Source organism: Ceratotherium simum, chromosome 5, assembly GCF_057802395.1.
Source record: "Ceratotherium simum simum isolate JZ-2026a chromosome 5, ASM5780239v1, whole genome shotgun sequence".
Classification (NCBI taxonomy): Eukaryota; Metazoa; Chordata; class Mammalia; order Perissodactyla; family Rhinocerotidae; genus Ceratotherium; species Ceratotherium simum.
In genome coordinates, this window is record NC_141904.1 from 87,796,391 (window position 1) to 87,812,996 (window position 16,606).

The 16,606-nt window shown below is 59.7% G+C and overlaps 1 protein-coding gene across 1 annotated transcript in view; it reads left to right on the forward strand.

The window, feature by feature from the left end:
* Positions 1–16,606, forward strand: part of PLXND1 (plexin D1) — a 52,032-nt gene that overhangs the window by 16,375 nt on the left and 19,051 nt on the right. The window contains exons 2-11 of the mRNA XM_004442448.3: positions 214–390; positions 3,156–3,287; positions 3,534–3,634; positions 3,719–3,848; positions 5,295–5,472; positions 5,631–5,739; positions 6,439–6,541; positions 12,848–12,952; positions 15,471–15,560; positions 15,766–15,859. Of these exons, the coding sequence (XP_004442505.3) occupies positions 214–390; positions 3,156–3,287; positions 3,534–3,634; positions 3,719–3,848; positions 5,295–5,472; positions 5,631–5,739; positions 6,439–6,541; positions 12,848–12,952; positions 15,471–15,560; positions 15,766–15,859 (1,219 nt within the window). The remainder of the gene's footprint in view (positions 1–213; positions 391–3,155; positions 3,288–3,533; positions 3,635–3,718; positions 3,849–5,294; positions 5,473–5,630; positions 5,740–6,438; positions 6,542–12,847; positions 12,953–15,470; positions 15,561–15,765; positions 15,860–16,606) is intronic.

Consider the following 16,606-nt stretch of genomic DNA (forward strand, 5'->3'; position numbering starts at 1 on the left):
TCCAGGCTGCCCCAGGACCAAGGCCGAAGCCAAGAGTTGGTCTGGGATTGGGGGTGGGGTCCTGCTTGTGTTTGGGCCTCAGCCCAGAGCTGGGCATATAAATCAGGGGCAAGACTTGAAAGCTCTGAGGCCAAGGCCTGAGATACCTACGGTGCAGGCAAGGATCCCGAGAAGGTTCCGGAACCGAGGTCTGTTGTGCTGCTTCTCTTCCAGCTGCAGCCGGAGCAGCTGGACTGTGGGGCCGCCCACCTGCAGCACCCGCTGTCCATCCTGCAGCCCCTGAAGGCCACGCCTGTGTTCCGAGCCCCAGGCCTGTCCTCCGTGGCCGTGGCCAGCGTCGGCAACTACACGGTGGTCTTCCTGGGCACCGTCAGTGGGCGGCTGCTCAAGGTAGGGCTGGGGGGCAGGGGGCCGGGAGGCTGAGGGGGCCTGGGGGGTGGGGGGCAGGCCGTGCACACGGCCTCTACAGGTCCAATATTAGCCTTCATTTTCTCCTCTTTGCCTAGCACTTTACAGTTTACAGAGCATTTTTCCCATCTGCTTCTTGCTCTCTTGCTCATAAGTGCCCCGTCGTGCAGAGGAGGGATTCTGGGCCGAGTGCGAGGGCTCTAGGACCGGGTGCTGAAGTAGATGGATCTGAGGTCAAGCCTCTGGGCTCAGCCACTTGCTGGCTGTTTGACCTTGGACAATGCGCTTTCTCTCTCTGGGCCTCAGTTTCCCTATCTGTGAAGGGCTGTAAGCCCTGCCTCTCGAGGTTGTGGTGGGGCTTTGACAGGGGGGTGGTGACAGCCTGGCAAGTGGGGGCTCTCACTGCCATCTCCTCCTCCTCCACCCCCCCAGCCACCCTCTAAGGCCCCCCCAAGATGGCTGGTTTCTGGAGGTGATGATGCCTGGCCCTGAGGTTGCGGGAGCTGGGGAGGGTGAGGGGAATCTGGTTTCCCCACTGTGGGGCAGGAAGGACTCGGCGGGGCCTGGACCTGTCCCCGCACCACCGCCCACTCCCGGCCTGTCGGGAAAGTCGGCTGCCGGGCACGGCCTCCGTGTGCACCAGGCCCTGGGCTAATTGCCTCCAATCCGATAATCCAATTCCCTTAGCTGCCCAGGCAGACACCACGGGCTGGGGTGGGGCAGGGGTCAGAGCTGCAGCCCGCCTGGCCCCAGGACCCTTGTTGGCTCACTAGCAGTGGTGGGGGAGCTGCCAGGTGTGGGAGCAGGGAGGGGCAGGGGGTCTCCTCCTCAGCCTAGGAAGCCCTTGTTAAGGGTTCATAGATGGTGGGGCTCGTGTTTGGGGTCAGACGCTTGGATTCGGATCCTGGCTCCGCTGCTCCCAGCTGTGTGACCTGCGATGTTGCTTCTCACTCTGAGCTTCAGTTTCCTCCTCTGTCACGGGGAGAATGAGCCGGACCATCCAGGACTGTGGTCAGTCTACTGCGATGATGCCTGTGTGTGGAGAGCAAGAAGTCTCCCCCACCCCCTGGCCCATGAAGCTGCAGTTATTAGGCACCTACTGTCTACCCAGCCTTGAAGGGCATATCAAGGGCGTCATCTCATGTAATTCTCACACTGCTGTGAGGGAGGCAGAGCCATGATTCCCATTTCACAGATGAAGATACTGAGGCTCCAAGAGGGTAAACGACTGCCCCAGAGTCACACAGCGAGAGCTGGGGTCAAATGGGTCCCGCGGGCTCAGAGCCCACACTGTCCCTCAGCCTGCCCTGCGCTGTTCAGTGTCTGTCCCCGCTCGGGGCTTAGATCACTACAGCTGGCCCAGGCCCAGAGCCCAGGGTGTGCTCGATGGATGTTTGAAGGAGTGGAGATGAATCAAGCGTCTGCTGGGTGCCTGGGGGAGGGGTGTGGGGGTGGGTGGGAGAGGACTGACTGCCTGGGACAGACTCTGCCAAGAGGCCACCTGGGACGAGGTGCTGTCTCCGGCTGGGACAGAGCCTGTGGGGAGAGGAACTTCAGTTTGGTCTGTGAAGGCACGTGGGAGCTTTTCTAGAGGAGGCATTGGGAGGACAGATCTTGGCCTCGGTTACACCTTGGTCGAAGGGGGAGGGGAGAGATATTCCAGAAGGGAGCACAGCACCGGCAAAGCCCTGGAGGCTGGAATACGTGAGTTGGGTTGAGTGGGTGGAGAGGAGGCTGGCAGGGTAAGCTGGGGTCGGATCGTCAGGGCCTTGAATGCCAGAACAAATTTATTCCATAAGCAGGAGGGAGCCACTTAAAGGTTTTGGAGTCCACAGAGGAGGGTTGGGTGGTAGGAGGCCCCAGGCAGCTGCCGGGGAGGCATCCAGACCACTGGCCCCAGCTCAGTGTCAGGCAGACCCTTGAAAGCCAGCATGTTGGGAATGTGGGGGGGCCAGCCGAAAAAGAGCAGTTTGATGGGGCTCTGACGGTCATTCTCAGTTCTCAGGAGGACGTGCAGAGCCAGAGAACCTTCCAGGTCCCAGCTAGTCCTGGTCTTCCTCCTGTCAGGACCTTGGGCCTCACCCCCCACACTCAGCTTTGGACTCTGGGGTCAGACAGGCCTGGGCTGGCATTCTGACCCTGAGGTGTCTTCATTTCATGACTCTTGCCAAGTCCCTTGGCCTCTCTGGGCCTCAGTTTCCTCATCAGTGATATGGGCATGAGGGGAGTGTGGCCCCCTCAGCACTTGGCGCCCATCTTCTCATTTAGTGCTCCCCGCAGTCCTGCAGGGCAGGGACTGTCATTAGTCCCATTCGGTCAGGACACTGAGGCTCAGAGAGGGGAAATGGCTTGAACAACTTGTTCAGTTGTATAGCTTGTAAAGTCAAAGCCAGAGTTCAAACCTAAGTCCCTGCCCTTGGTCATGATGCCAAACAGCCTCCCGGAGAATATTTTGTAAACTGTAAAGTCCGTCTATATTCACAGGGTGGGATGTGCTGGAGAAGATCGGTCAGGAGGTTGTTCCTGGTGGGGGCACAGCAGCAGCAAAAGTGTTGAGGCTGGACCCCCTGCCCTCCCTTCCTCTTCTGCGAGTTCCCACCATCCTGGAAGGGCCCGGGAGAGGATGGGGAGGCCGAGACTCCAGGCCCGGGCCAGGTCCCCCTGGGGCAGCTGCCCTGTGTGTGGCCTCCCCCTGCCGTGGGCAACCTCCCAGCACACCATCACCCTGACGGCCACCGCCCCCACAGATCAACCTGAACGAGAGCATGCAGGTGGTGAGCAGGCGGGTGGTGACGGTGGCCTACGGGGAGCCTGTGCACCACGTCATGCAGTTTGACCCAGCGGACCCCGGCTACCTTTATCTGATGACATCCCACCAGGTAGGGCCAGAGCCCCGGCCTGGCCAAGTCCCTACTCTTGCTGGCCTTGCCTTTGCACGCGCTGTTCCCCTGCCAGGAACCCCCCCTTCCCCATCCCCTTTGCCTGCTCGCCCTTCACCACCCGGCACAGACTTCACCTCTGCAGGGAGGCCTTGTTCCCTCCAGCCTCTCATGGCTCTCGCCATGCTGACTCCCCAGAGGAGGGCCGGCAGCCCCATTGAGCAGGGCCCTCACCTCTGCCTCCAGATGGCCAGGGTGAAAGTCGCCGCCTGCGCCGTGCATACCACCTGCGGGGACTGCGTGGGTGCGGCCGACGCCTACTGCGGCTGGTGCGCCCTGGAGACTCGGTGAGGCGCCCGGGCAGGGGCTGGGCCTGCGAGGCTGCAGTGGGGGGAGCCCACTGGGGTCCTGACCCGCGCTGTGCGCTCCAGGTGCACCCTGCAGCGGGACTGCGCCAACTCCAGCCAGTGGCATTTCTGGACCAGCGCCAGCGAGGGTCCTGGTGGCTGTCCTGCCATGACCGTCCTGCCTGCCGAGATCGACGTGCACCAGGAATACCCAGTGAGTCTCCAGGGACCAGGACCCAGCTCCGGGGGATATGGGATGGGGAGTCCCCTTCACAGGCACCCAGCCCTGAGAGGGGGAGACTCTTGCCATGGCGCCCCAGAGACCTGGAGGCCAATCCTAAAAACGATGAGAATGCCTGGGCATTACTGAGCAGTTACTGAGTGTCAGCTCGTGCCGTGTGCGTGACATTCGCCTCCGTTAGGCCTCACACAACTCTTTACATCCCCGTTTTTTAGGTGAGGAAAACTGAGGCACAGAGCGGTAAAGTGACTTTTTCAAGGTCATACAGCCAGGGAGTAGCAGAGCTGGGATTTGAGCTCAAGTGGGCAGGCTCCAGAGTCCCAGGAGTCACAGGAGGGAGGGGGCAGGTTGGAGGATGGGAGGAGAGTGAGCCCCAGTGCAGGGGTGGGGTGGGCACCAAGTGCTAGGCCGCTGTTTCTTGTTGTCAGAAACAGGTGAATCTGCAGCGTGGGGGCAAGTGGCTTTGCCCCTCACCTCTGCCCAGGAGGCCTCGAGCTCTGCAGCCCCCTCCCCAGCCATGGCGGGCAGCATGGGAGCAGGGGTGGTTTCAGGCCCTGGCCAAGGGGCAGGGGCTGAGAGACAGACAGGCCTGGGTCCCACCCGGCTCTGCCCTCAGTGACGTCTCTGGGCTGGGTGCCCTCATGTATCACGGGAGAAGGTGATGGTTGTGATGGGCAGGTGGGGCGGCTCCTCTGCACCCCCTCCATTATTACACGTCACAGAGTGCTTCCCATGCTGTATCTCGTCAGGCAGACGGACGCAGGTTTGTCCATCATTCATTCATTTGTTCATTCATTCATCAGATAGATTGCTGAGCACCCACTGTGTGCCATGTGCAGTTCTAGACTCTGGGGACACAGCAGGGCACAAGGCAGACAAACCCCTGGCCCTTGAGGGGTTGACATCTCATGGGGTGAGAGAATAAGCAACATGGAATGTCAAGATGGTGATATATAGAGAGAAAAAGAAAGCAGAACAGAGAGGGGTGGGGAGCGAGTGTGGAGAGTGTAGACATTTTAGACTAGGTCAGAGCTGGGGGCTCACTGCGAAGGTGACATTTGAGCAAAGCTATGAAGGAGGTGAGCCAAGGTGAGTGCCTGGGAAGAGTGTTCTGGGCAGAGGGAACTGTCAGTGCAAAGGCCCTGAGGTGGGAACAGATTGGTGAATTTGAGAGAGTATTAGGAGTTGGGGTCAGAGAGGTCACGGGGGCCAGATCATGCAGAGCCTCCTTGGCTACTGTAAGATGACCAGTTTCATTTTGCAGATGGGGAAACTGAGGCCTGGAGGGTCACATGTAGGAAGTAGCCCTCTGGCCTGGAGTCCTGGCCTCCTGCCACCCCTTCTCCCAGGGTTCCATGCCCTGGGGGTGGGGCTGTGAGGGGAGTGCCCCCTCCCCAGCTGAGGGTCTCTTGCGCCCAGGGCATGATCCTGCAGATCTCGGGCAGCCTGCCCAGCCTCAGCGGCATGGAGATCGTCTGTGACTACGGGAACAGCATCCGCACTGTGGCCCACGTCCCGGGCCCTGCCTTTGGCCACCAGATCGCCTATTGCAACCTCCTGCCAAGGGACCGGTTCCCGCCCTTCCCGCCCCACCAGGGTAAGCACCTCACTCCCTGGATCTGGGTCCAGCCGTGGGGGGTTCTCAGATGGCCAGCCCCAAAGGGGTGTAACGGGGGACTCTCAGGCATGGGAGTCCTGATGTCAGACCCCCTGCTCCTTTGTCCGTCTCTCCCTGGCTCCCTTGATCCATTCCAGACCACGTGACCGTCGAGATGTCTGTGAGGGTCAACGGGCGGAACATCGTCGGGGCCAATTTCACCATCTACGACTGCAGCCGCGTTGGACAAGTGTACCCCCACACGGCGTGAGTGGACAGGGGCTGCCTCGAGGGAGCGGGGAGGGGGAGCAGGGGAGGGCCTTTGCTCTCAGGGAGGCACTTGGAAGAAAAGTGCTAGTGTCCTAGAGGCAGGCAGGACCCTCAGTCGTTCACTTGCCAGCTCATTTATCATGCAGCAAACTCTCATCACCCAGTGCCTGGCCTCTGTGAGCACCGGGGCTGGTAGTGGCCCAGAGAAGTGCTTTGATTACACTTCATTTAGTCTCCCGAAGGCCCCGCTTATCTGGGCCGGCCCCATGGCGCAGCGGGTAAGTGTGTGTGCTCTGCCTTGGCGGCCCGGGATTCGCAGGTTCGGATCCCGGGCGCGCACTGATGCACCGCTTGTCAAGCCATGCTGTGGCGGCGTCCCATGTAAAGTAGAGGAAGATGGGCACGGATGTTAGCCCAGGGCCAGTCTTCCTCAGCAAAAAGAGGAGGATTGGCATTGGATGTTAGCTCAGGGCTAATCTTCCTCACACACACACAAAAAAAAGGCCCTGCTATCTATTTCCCCTTTGCATACCTCTTCCGGCAGGGAACTCACTACCTTACAAAGTGCCCAGCCCCTGTGATGATGAGAAAGGCCTTCTTCCCCTCTGCTGGGATCTGCCTCTTGGGTCGCAGTTCCTGGGGGCAGGGGTGGAGTGGGGGGGGGGCTGAGTGTCTGAGGGGTCCCTTGTCTTCCAGCTGCACCAGCTGCCTGTCGGCACCGTGGCCCTGTTTCTGGTGCACCCAGCAGCACACCTGTGTCTCCAACCAGTCGCGGTGTGAGGCCGCCCCAAATCCCACGGTAAGCCAGGCGTGGCAGGGTGCCCTCTGCCTCTACTATTCCATTCCTTTTTTTTGTCTTTTTTGTGAGGAAGATCAGCCCTGAGCTAACATCTGCCAATCTTCCTCTTTTTTTGCTGAGGAAGACTGGCCCTGGGCTAACATCTGTGCCCATCTTCCTCCGCTTTATGTGGGACGCCGCCACAGCGTGGCATGATAAGCAGTGCGTTGGTGTGCACCTGGGATCTGAACCCCGGGCCGCCGCAGAGGAGTGCGTGCGCTTGACCGCTACGCCACGGGCCGGTCCCCATTCCTTCTTTTTGTTTTCATTGACTATGTTGAGAACATTTCCACGTCGTTACATTTTCTTCCTCGGAACCGAATTTGACAGCTGGGCCGGGCTCACTGTGTAACAGCGCATTTAGCCAATCTTCTATTGTTGGACATGCTGATGGCTTCCCGTGTCGTTTCTGCATTCTAGTACAGCCAGAGCACCGTGCATGGCCTCAGTCATTCCCTGGAGGCCAGTTCTCAGAAATATGGGCACAAAGCATGGCCATATTTTGACCCCTTTAGCTCAGCCGCCCTCCAGAAGGCCTGAGCCTGTTTATCCTCCCTCCTGCAGGAGGAGGCCCCTTTCTGCACGTTGTGCCAACACTGGCTGGTTTTTAACTTTACCTTCAATATTTTCAGCAGTCCTCGGTGGTCGGGCATACAACTGGGGTCTGCTTGGAGCCCATGTTCTCCCCCTTCCCCAAGTCAAGAGCTGGGCTGAAAGGCCCCTGCCTCGGTCTCCCCGTGGGCACTGGGGCCCGGGAGCAGGTGAGGCGTGGCTCTCCGCAGGTGGAGAGGATGAGCTGGCCTCAGGAAGCGCACGTTCCCGGGTCCTCTTGCCCATGCTGGGCCCTTAGGCTCCGCAGGCTGCTTCTGTGCTGGCAGGGGCCAGGCCTCCGCGGGGCTACGGGACAGCTGGGCGTCATCACCACACCGGCGTGGGGCGGGACAGGTGAGCGGGGACACAGGAGGAGAATACAAATGGAGATGCCATTTACCTTGCCACTGGTCGGTTTCTGGGGTGTGTTCACTTGAAGGGTGGCCTTTGCTCAAAGAGCCTCTAAGGCCATCCTAGCCTCGTGCCACGGAAGACCAAATGGGGTTCCTGAGACTTTGGCTGGCATGCTAATGCCCAGCCAGGGAGGATGGCTGGACTGGACAGGGGCGCAGGGTCCTGAGATCATAGCTCGTTCCCTCTCAGACCTGGCTGCTGGACCCTCTGTCTTGCATCAGGGCTGCGAGGGGCCAGGGAGGCACCGAGTCCCTGTCTGCAGCTCATCTCTCCCAGAAATGGAGGTTCCTGACCATTTTCCAGATGGTACAACTGAGGTAGCTAATATGGCCCCCCAGGGCCCTGGCTCCCAGCAGAAGGAGGTCACCCAGGGCATGTATCCCAGGGAAGCAGCCCGAGTCCCCAGAGCATCTGACGCCCCAGCCTCCTGGTACTGGGCTCAGAGAGTCTTGAAGCCTTGCCTGCCCATTCCAGGTGCCAATGAGCAGGTGCCAAGGAGGGGCTCTGTGGCCCACTCTGGAGTCTTCTGGTCTCAGCCCCTCCTGCCTGAGCCTCAGAACTGCTCTGAGGAGGAGTACAGTACAGCAGGGCAGTGCTTAACCAAAGCAGTGACACAATCATTTGGGGTCTGGCGCTGGGAGAGAGGCCCACTGGAGGCTGTGGGGCCAAAGCCTAGGGAGGCCTGTGGGCCTGTGCACTGGATCCGGGGCTTCCAGTCTGGCCCAAATAGGACTCCTGCTCTTGTCTTGGGTCCACATCTCCTTCCAGCCCCCAGCCCAGGGCTGCGTACACAGCAAGAACTCAGTGAACGTCAGCGTGAAGCAGTTGTGCCAGCAGCCTGCCTCCTGTGATCTAACCTAGAGAGGTGGTGGGACAAGGAGAACCCAGCTTCAGCATGGTTTCTTCAGCATTTATTGAGCACCTGTTGTATGCCTGAATCTGTACGAGGCACTGGGAAAGAACCTGGTTAGATATACTTCTGCCCTCCCTGTCATGAGCCAAGGGCCTGAGGTATGAGTTGTGGCTGTGTGATCCTGGGCAAGCTACTGAACCTCTCTGCCTGTTTCCCCATCTGGTAAGTGGGGCCTCTTTTGCTGTGGTGGGACTCTGGAAATGCACCTGTAGGGCACCAACTCCATATCTGGCACATAGTAGGCACTCACTAAAAGGCCACTGTGCTCCTCAGGAGCTGGCGGCCACTCTGCTGGATGGGCCAGGGAGGACTTCTCTGGGGAGGGGTCCTTTGTACAGGGTCCTGACAGATGCATAGGAGCTCACCAGGCTGGAGTTGTTCCCCGTAAACCGCACTCCCGCAGATCTGCAGCTCTGTGGGCCAGGAGTTGGGGTGGGGGGCCCAGAGAGGGCCTGTCTTAGAGGATTAGGGTCATCTAGCAGGAGAAGAGGCAGCCCCCTCCCTGGGCCTGCAGGAGTCTCTGAACTGATGCTTAATTTGGCATTTAATTAAGCGCCAGTTAGCCGTGGAGACGCCATGCCTCTGGTTGGGCGGCGGGCAGCAGGCAGCGGGGTCTGCACATCCTCCTGGACCCCTCAGGAGCTGGGGGAGGCAGTAGGTCTCGGTCCAGGCCAGGGAGGTGTCCGTGGGGAGGCAGGTGCTAGGGCTAAGACTCTTGTCACTTTTCCATCCCCTCGTGGGCCCCAGAGGGAGGAAGTGGGGGAGTGGAGGATGCTGGGAGGAGGGGCTGGCTTTTCTGAGGAGGGGAGGAGAATGAGGAAGGTGGCCACGCCCTCCACTTTCAGTTTTCTGAGTTGGTGTGGCGCCCCCGAGGGTGGCTTCCCCAAGGAGGTGTGACTTTAGGCCTTGGAAGCAAGGAGGGTTTGGGCGGAGGGGAGGGCGGGCTCCCTTACCGAGGAGTCGGCACCGTGAAGGTGGGCTTCCTTAGGAACCAGTGGAGGGAGTGGTTTGGTAGGAACAGGAGGGCTAAGGGTAGGGAGGGAACAGATCAGGTGGGTTCAGGGGCCCTGGGCCAGTTTTTTTTTTTTTTTTTGTGAGGAAGATCAGCCCTAAGCTAACATCCGTGCTAATCCTCCTCTTTTTGCTGAGGAAGACCGGCTCTGAGCTAACATCTATTGCCAATCCTCCTCCTCTTTTTCCCCAAAGCCCCAGTAGATAGTTGTATGTCATAGTTGCACATCCTTCTAGTTGCTGTATGTGGGACGCGACCTCAGCATGGCCGGAGAAGCGGTGCGTCGGTGCGTCAGTGCGCGCCCGGGATCCGAACCCGGGCCGCCAGTAGCGGAGCGCACGCACTCAACCGCTAAGCCACGGGGCCGGCCCCCCTGGGCCAGTTTTTGACCCTTGAACTTGGGAGACTGTGGGCAAGTTTGTGAGCTCCAGTGTGGGGACAGTTGGGGCCCTCTGTGAACCGGCCACACTGGGCTCGCATCCCGGGGTATTGTGGCTCCTGGCATTGCTGCCCCAGCATCTGTCCCCACTCCCAGTCCCTCGCCTTCTCACCTCTGCCCAGAACATTGTCAGTTGTCTGTGGTTTCCCGAGCCTGCAGGCCGTGCCCTGTGCTGCCCTCCACCAAAGGGGAGAAGCCACTCAGCCTCTTTCTGAGGTGCTGATGGCTTGGCTTGGGATGGGACAGGGAGGCCCCAGTTTTTGGTTGCAAGTGGGGAGACCCCAGTTCAGACTGGCTTCAACCCCAACAGAATTAATTGGCTCATGTGAGTGAAAAGTCTGGGAGGTGGTATCACCTTCAGGCACAGCTGGATCCAGGGGTTCTAACAATGTCATTGGGGCTTCCCTTCCCCTCTGGGTAGGCTCCATGCTCAGGCAAGCCCTCCCCTCCTGGCGGCAAGATGGCCTCAGCAGCTCTGGGTGGGCTCCTGATCCCCCGGCAGCCCAAGAAACAAGAAGAGCTTCTCTTTTTCATTGGTTCTGCAGACGTCCCATAGTTGAGTCTCACTGGCTGACCTGGGGTCACATACACTCCCTGAACCAATCGCTGAGGCCAGGGTGGGCCTGCGGCACCTGCCCATCTCTGGGGCTAGGGAATAGGGTTAGTCTTCCTAAACCACAGGCCTGTGGGGGGCAGTTCCCCAAGGGCCAAGCCAGACCCTGAGGTAGATGGTGAGCAGCAGGCGCACCAGCTGGCTCCACGGAGGATTAGCCAACGCTGGGGGGAAGCACCAAAGGGGGACAAAGATGTGCCGGGACACTCAGCCTCAGTTCCACTCTGTGGAATGGGTACAAGCATCCAAGTGGCCACAGGTTATAAGGATCAAGGAGAGTAGGGGCCCTCAGGGATGTTCCTTCTGGGGAGCCTCTTGTGGGAGCCCCCCTGCTGTGACCCTCACCCCTTTGCCCCTCCTTTCAGCTACATACCTATGGCTGGGGTGGAGATGGGAGGACAGAGCCGCAGGGTCCCCAGCAGCTGCAAAGCAGAGGTGGCAGCAGCCGTGAAACCTGATTGGAAACCTGTGGGTTCTGTTCCCTGAAATTTCGTGGGGTTGACACAGAGAGCGACGGAGACTCGTGTGCGCTCACACAGTGAGCTGGACGCCAGCTGCTACCTCCCAGCCCTGCGGAGTGGTCAGCTCAGGAGGCCTCGCCCAGGCCTGGCCCTGTTGCTTCTTCAGCTGAGGCCCCTGTGGTCTGCACCAGGCGCTAACCCTAGGAAGCTCACCAGTCTGGGCGAGGCGAAGTTTCCGGCCTGGGGTCAGCAAACGGTCTGGACAGCTAGAGCCCTCTTGTGCTGCCCATTCCATGTTGGGCAAACTGCTTTGCTTCTCTGCGCCTCAGTTTCCTAGTCTGTAAAATGGGTGTTTTACAGACTCCCTACCTCAGGAGGGTTGTCAGGAGGAGGGTTTGGTGCCTTAATACCGTGAAAAGTGCTCAGAACTGTCCAGGCGCACCGTGAGGCTCTGTGAGCTAGCTGCTGCGACTGTCATTAGTGTGAGCATTATTTATTGTCATTGGCATTGGCATCCCCTTGCGGTCTGGTGTTATGCTGGGCCCCTGACGTTCCCCTCAAGGAGCTCCCTGTCTGATGACCAATAAGGCAAAAAGACCCCAGGAAGGCCTCCAGATTCTGCCCCAGAGGCCTTTGGCTCTGGCTGGGTGACCTCCAGGTGGACACACAGGGATCATCGCATTTCCACATCCTTCCCCAACCAGACTCAGGCAGGAGGAGGGCAGAGCAGGAAGCCCCCTGGGCAGGCGGGCGGTCAGCCCTTGGTGAGTATGGCTGCTCCATGGTCCCCAATCCTCCCCTCGCTCGGGTCCCAGCAGGTCAGGCTCTCGGAGTGTGAGCGGGCAGGATGTGGCCCCTGGCCCCCAGGTCTGAAGAACTCAGTGCAGGGTGGGGGCTCTAGAACTGCAAGCTCAGAGAGGCCACTAAGGTGGCATGGTGGGCACAGTCCGGCTCCCTGGTCTCTGCCCCTCGCCCTTGGCCTCAGTTTCAGACTTCAGTTTCTGGCCTGAGAGTCAGACAGATGGAGGTTCAAAGACCAGCTCTGCCCTTTGCCCTCGGGTAGCTTACCACCTCTCTGAACCTCGGGGTCTTTCCTCCCTCGCTCCCTCCCTTCCTTTTTTGAAGTAGCCCCTGTTCCACAGGCCTGGGTGGCTCCATCTCCAATATGGCAACCATGATGCCCAGCCCTCCCCGGGACTCTGGGAGCTGGTGCCTCCCCGGAGGCTGTGCCTCTCCCCTGGGCAGCGGGGAGGGTGTGGAGCCTGGCAGCACCTGGGCCCTCACAGCCTGTTTCCCATGGGCTGTTCAGAAGTCTGCCGTTTCTTTTTTCTGAATCATTTAACATGTGTCAATCTGGAAACTGGCGTTTCAGAGCTGGGTGGAGTCTCGGGGAGCGGGTGCAGCCCCTCATTTTACAGTTGGGAAAGCTGAGGCCCAGAAATGGGGAGGAGGCTGGCCCTCATCCCCGGCCTCCCGGCCTCCTCTGAGAGGCATGCCGCGGACCAGCCATGGAGGGATGAGTTCCCCCACCGGACAGGTTATTTTGTCTCTCTGTACCTCAGTCTGCTCATCTGTAAAATGGGGCCAATAGAACCTGCTGCCCAGGCTTGTCCTGGGGATCGGATGAGATGGTGCATGGTCGGCACTGGCGTGCTGCCCTCGGTGGTGGTGGCTGTTATAATTTTATTGCTAGTGTTTTCTCACTGTGCGGCTGACAAGCGCTCCTCAGGGAGGCTCACGGCCTGGCAGGCTGGGGTGGCCGTGAATCCTGTCTCTTCTGAAATGCCCCCGTGTCACCCCCACCTCCTTGTGTTTTGACTGCAGAGCCCTCAGGACTGCCCTCAGATCTTGCCCTCACCCCTGGCACCCATGCCCACAGGCAGCTCCCAGAGCATCCCGGTGCATCTGGCCAATGCCGCCTTCTTCCAGGTAAGTGGAGGCCGGGCCCAGGCGGGAGCGGGGCAGACGTGGGGACCCCTGCTCTGGGCCCAGCACCCATGCTTTGGCTCTCTTTCTCTGAGTTTCCAGGTTCTATTTGAGAAGGCCATGCTCTGATTGCACAAGGCTGGGGGACAGGGAAGTGGGTGGTGAGGGGCAGGTCCCTGGGACAGCAGGCCGTCAACAGCTCCTGAAGGAAACCCTGGCCAGGACCCCCAGATGCCCCTGCCCTCTAATGCTCCTCCGGCAGAGCCAAGCCCCAGCCCCCGCCCTGCCCCCAGGCTGACCTGTGACCCTGGACATACCTCCCCAGTCCGCGGCTAACATATCTTTCCTGGAGAATGGCCAGAGAACCCCTTTGCTGCCCCTTTCCCTGTTGTCCAGATGGGAACATGAGGCCCCGAGAGGGGAAGGAGATGACCGTAGGCCACATGACGTGGGGCTGGACTGGCCCCCAGCCCCGGACTCCCAATCCAGTGCTCTTCCCTGCAGCCAGCCTTCCCTGCCCCGCCCACCTATCTGGTCTGGGGGAGGGGATGCAGCTCTTTCTGGGTCCCTCCTGGAGGAGCGTCCTGGGTGGGAAGTGTTGACGAGTCCTGGAAGCATGCCAGCCACCCCCCTCCAGCTCCTGAGACTTACCATCTGTTGCTTCCCCGGGGGAGCTGAGGCCTGTGAAGGCTGTCACACGTGGGGCTCACGTGCCAGGTGTTTGGGATGGTCGGGCAGGCTGGTGGCCAGGGCTGGAGCTCTGTGCAGGGCAGTGGGGCCCCAAGCTCGGCCCTCAGGCTCCACCCTGCAGTGGTTGGGGCAGAGCCTCCCTGAGCATCCAGCGGCCTGGGCTGGTGTGGAGGCAGTGCTGCTCCCCTGGGCTGCAGGAGGCTGCCAGGGGAGGCCCAAGCCCGGGTTTGGGTCCTGGCTGCTGCTTTCCAGCTGTGTAACCGGGGGCACGTGTCTGCCTTCACTGGGCCTCAGGCATCCCAGCTCTCCTGCCCCCTGGGCCTGCTCCTGGAACCCTGAGGGCAGGGGCGGGCAGAGCCCCCTGCCTGGGCTCTGCAGCAGCCCTGTTTGCTGAGCCTACACCCTGGGGAGCCCCAGGACAATCTAGACCTGCCATCCCACGATGGCCGAGGCCTGCACTCAGGGACTCAGAGGACAGACCCACCTTCCAGCTCAGCATGGACCAATGAGCTTTGAGCCCTGTTAACAGCCACTTTCCTGTTAGCTTCCGAGCGAAAGGAGAGAAAAGGCGGGGTGTGTGTGTGCACGCGTGCGCGCGCACACGTTGACCTACTGTTTCTTTAGGGTGTCACGTCTGCCTACGACTGGGACATAAACAGGAAGTCCTGCCATGCAGCTGGCCTAACACACAGGAAACCTGAGTTTGTTCACTCAGCAAATATTTGTTGATGCTGCTCCCCGGAGGTCTATGCTGGGCCAAGGGCAAGATGAGACTGGGGAATTGAGCCCAGTTTATTCATTCAACAAACATCTATTGAGCACCTCCTGCATACTAATAACAGCCAGCATATATTAGATGCCCACAGTGTGAAACCCACTAAAGTTTTTCCAGCAACCCTGCAGAGTAGGGAAGCCTGTTTCCATTGCAGAGTTTAGAAGACCAAGGCTTAGAGAGGAGAGCCACTTGCATAGGGTCGCATAGGTAGGAAGTAGCAGAGGTGGGATTCGAACCCAGGCCCATGTGAGGTAGAACCTGAGCTCTTTCACTGCCCCTTTGCTGCCCTTGGAGGTATCACAGGGGCTGAGCCCCAGCCCCAACCTGCCCCAGTGGGTGGGAAGACCAGTGTAAACAGAGACTGGGCTGGGGATGGGCTGGTCCTTGGTATACAAGGTGGGGGGCCAGCCGTAGGAGCTTCATGGAACCCCCAGCACACACCCAGGTATTCACTGCTGAATGAATGAACGAATGATCAGGCGTGGGTGCCCCCCTGGTTTGAGGGGAGGGTCTGGGAAGGCTTTGGAACATTGGACATTTGAGCTGGATTTTGAAGGCCATGGTGAGCTTTGCTGGGTGGAAAAAGGGGAGACAAGTCATTCGGGTGGAGGAACGGGCTCGGGCAAATCTCGGGGCAGGCCAGCCCGTGCTGTGTAGAAGAGTGTCCCGGTGTCGCTGGGGCATGGGCCTCGTGGGGCAGAGGTCAGGCAGGGGGTTAAGGTTCAAAGAGTAGGTGGAGTCTCATGGGGATGAACCTTGACTTATGCTGAAGAGCTGGTCATGTCTAGAGTGGAGACTTTATGAGCTGCATAAAAGACCCCTGGTGTAGGTCATTGGGGGATGTTGGTGAGGCTTTTAGTGGCATCAAGAGTACAAGGCCAAAGTTCTCGGTCTTCATGTACTCCTTGCCTCCCTCAAACATTGGACATGGAGGCCCGGAAGGACATTCTGGAGGAGGGTACCATCCATGCAGAGGCCTGATAGTAGGACCAAGCCTACCCCTGAGGGCAGCAATGGGTGCTGACCTGACTCTCTTCAGCACCCCCGTTTCCACAGGGTGCAGCTCTAGAATGTAGCTTTGGGCCGGAGGAGATCTTTGAGGCCGTGTGGGTGAATGAATCAGCCGTACGCTGCAACCAAGTGGTGGTGAGTGGTGTGGCTCCAGTGAGGGACAAGGGGAGGCCTGCACAAGTCCAGATGCTCCATTCCTTCCTTCCCACCTTACCCCCCTCCTCCTTTTGGTCCCCCCATCCTCAACAGCCCTGCCCTTGTCTCTCCCCATGACATCCATCCCCTCCCCCAATAGAGACCCAGACACCACCCACACCCCTCATTCTCTTTCCTTTTGCAGCTGCACACGACCCAGAAGAGCCAGGTGTTTCCACTCAGCCTCCAACTAAAGGGGCAGCCAGCCCGATTCCTGGATAGCCCTGACCCCATGACAGGTGCGAGCCCCCACCCACCCCATATGGCTACAGGGGACTCAGCCACAATGGGTGGGGCTCAGCCTCGGGGGACTCATTCCCATGCTCACCGTACAGTCACAGATGTCCCACCCTGTCGTTCCCTATCACACATGCAGGCTCTCAGATCCCAGCCCTGCCATTCTGTGTGTGGTCACTCACTCAGGACTTATTTATTGAGCCGGTACTCTGGGCCGGGCATCTCCGTGCCAATGGCTGTGCAACTTCAAGCCCTTGCTTACCCTGCCCTATCTGAGCCTCACCGTCCCCGCGTGAAATGAGGGCACAGGCCGTTTTGCAGAGGCCTGGGGAGGACTTGCTGAGTTGACGCACACAGAGCCTTACAGCTGCGTCTGGGGTGCAGTCAGCACCCCCACGTGGTGGTTGCTGTCCTTACTGCTATTAACGGATCAAATCAACTCTCCAGGGGCCTGTCTATTCCTAGGGAGCCTCCGACATCCCTAGTGGACCTGAGGCCCCACAGCCCCACTCTGGTGGTCCCAGAACCAGCCTGCACACCCTGAGGCCCTGGAGACCCGGCCCTGCCCACCTCCTTGGGCCACTCCGCGGGTCTGAGGCCCCGGCACCACAGAGCACATATTGCTCAGTGTCTCCCAGCATCCCAGAGCCCCGCTGCTGGGAGACAGACCCACTCAGGCCTGGGTGTGAAGCCCAGCTCTGCCATTCACGGGCTGTATGACCTTGAGCAAGTCACACCTCCTCTCTGAG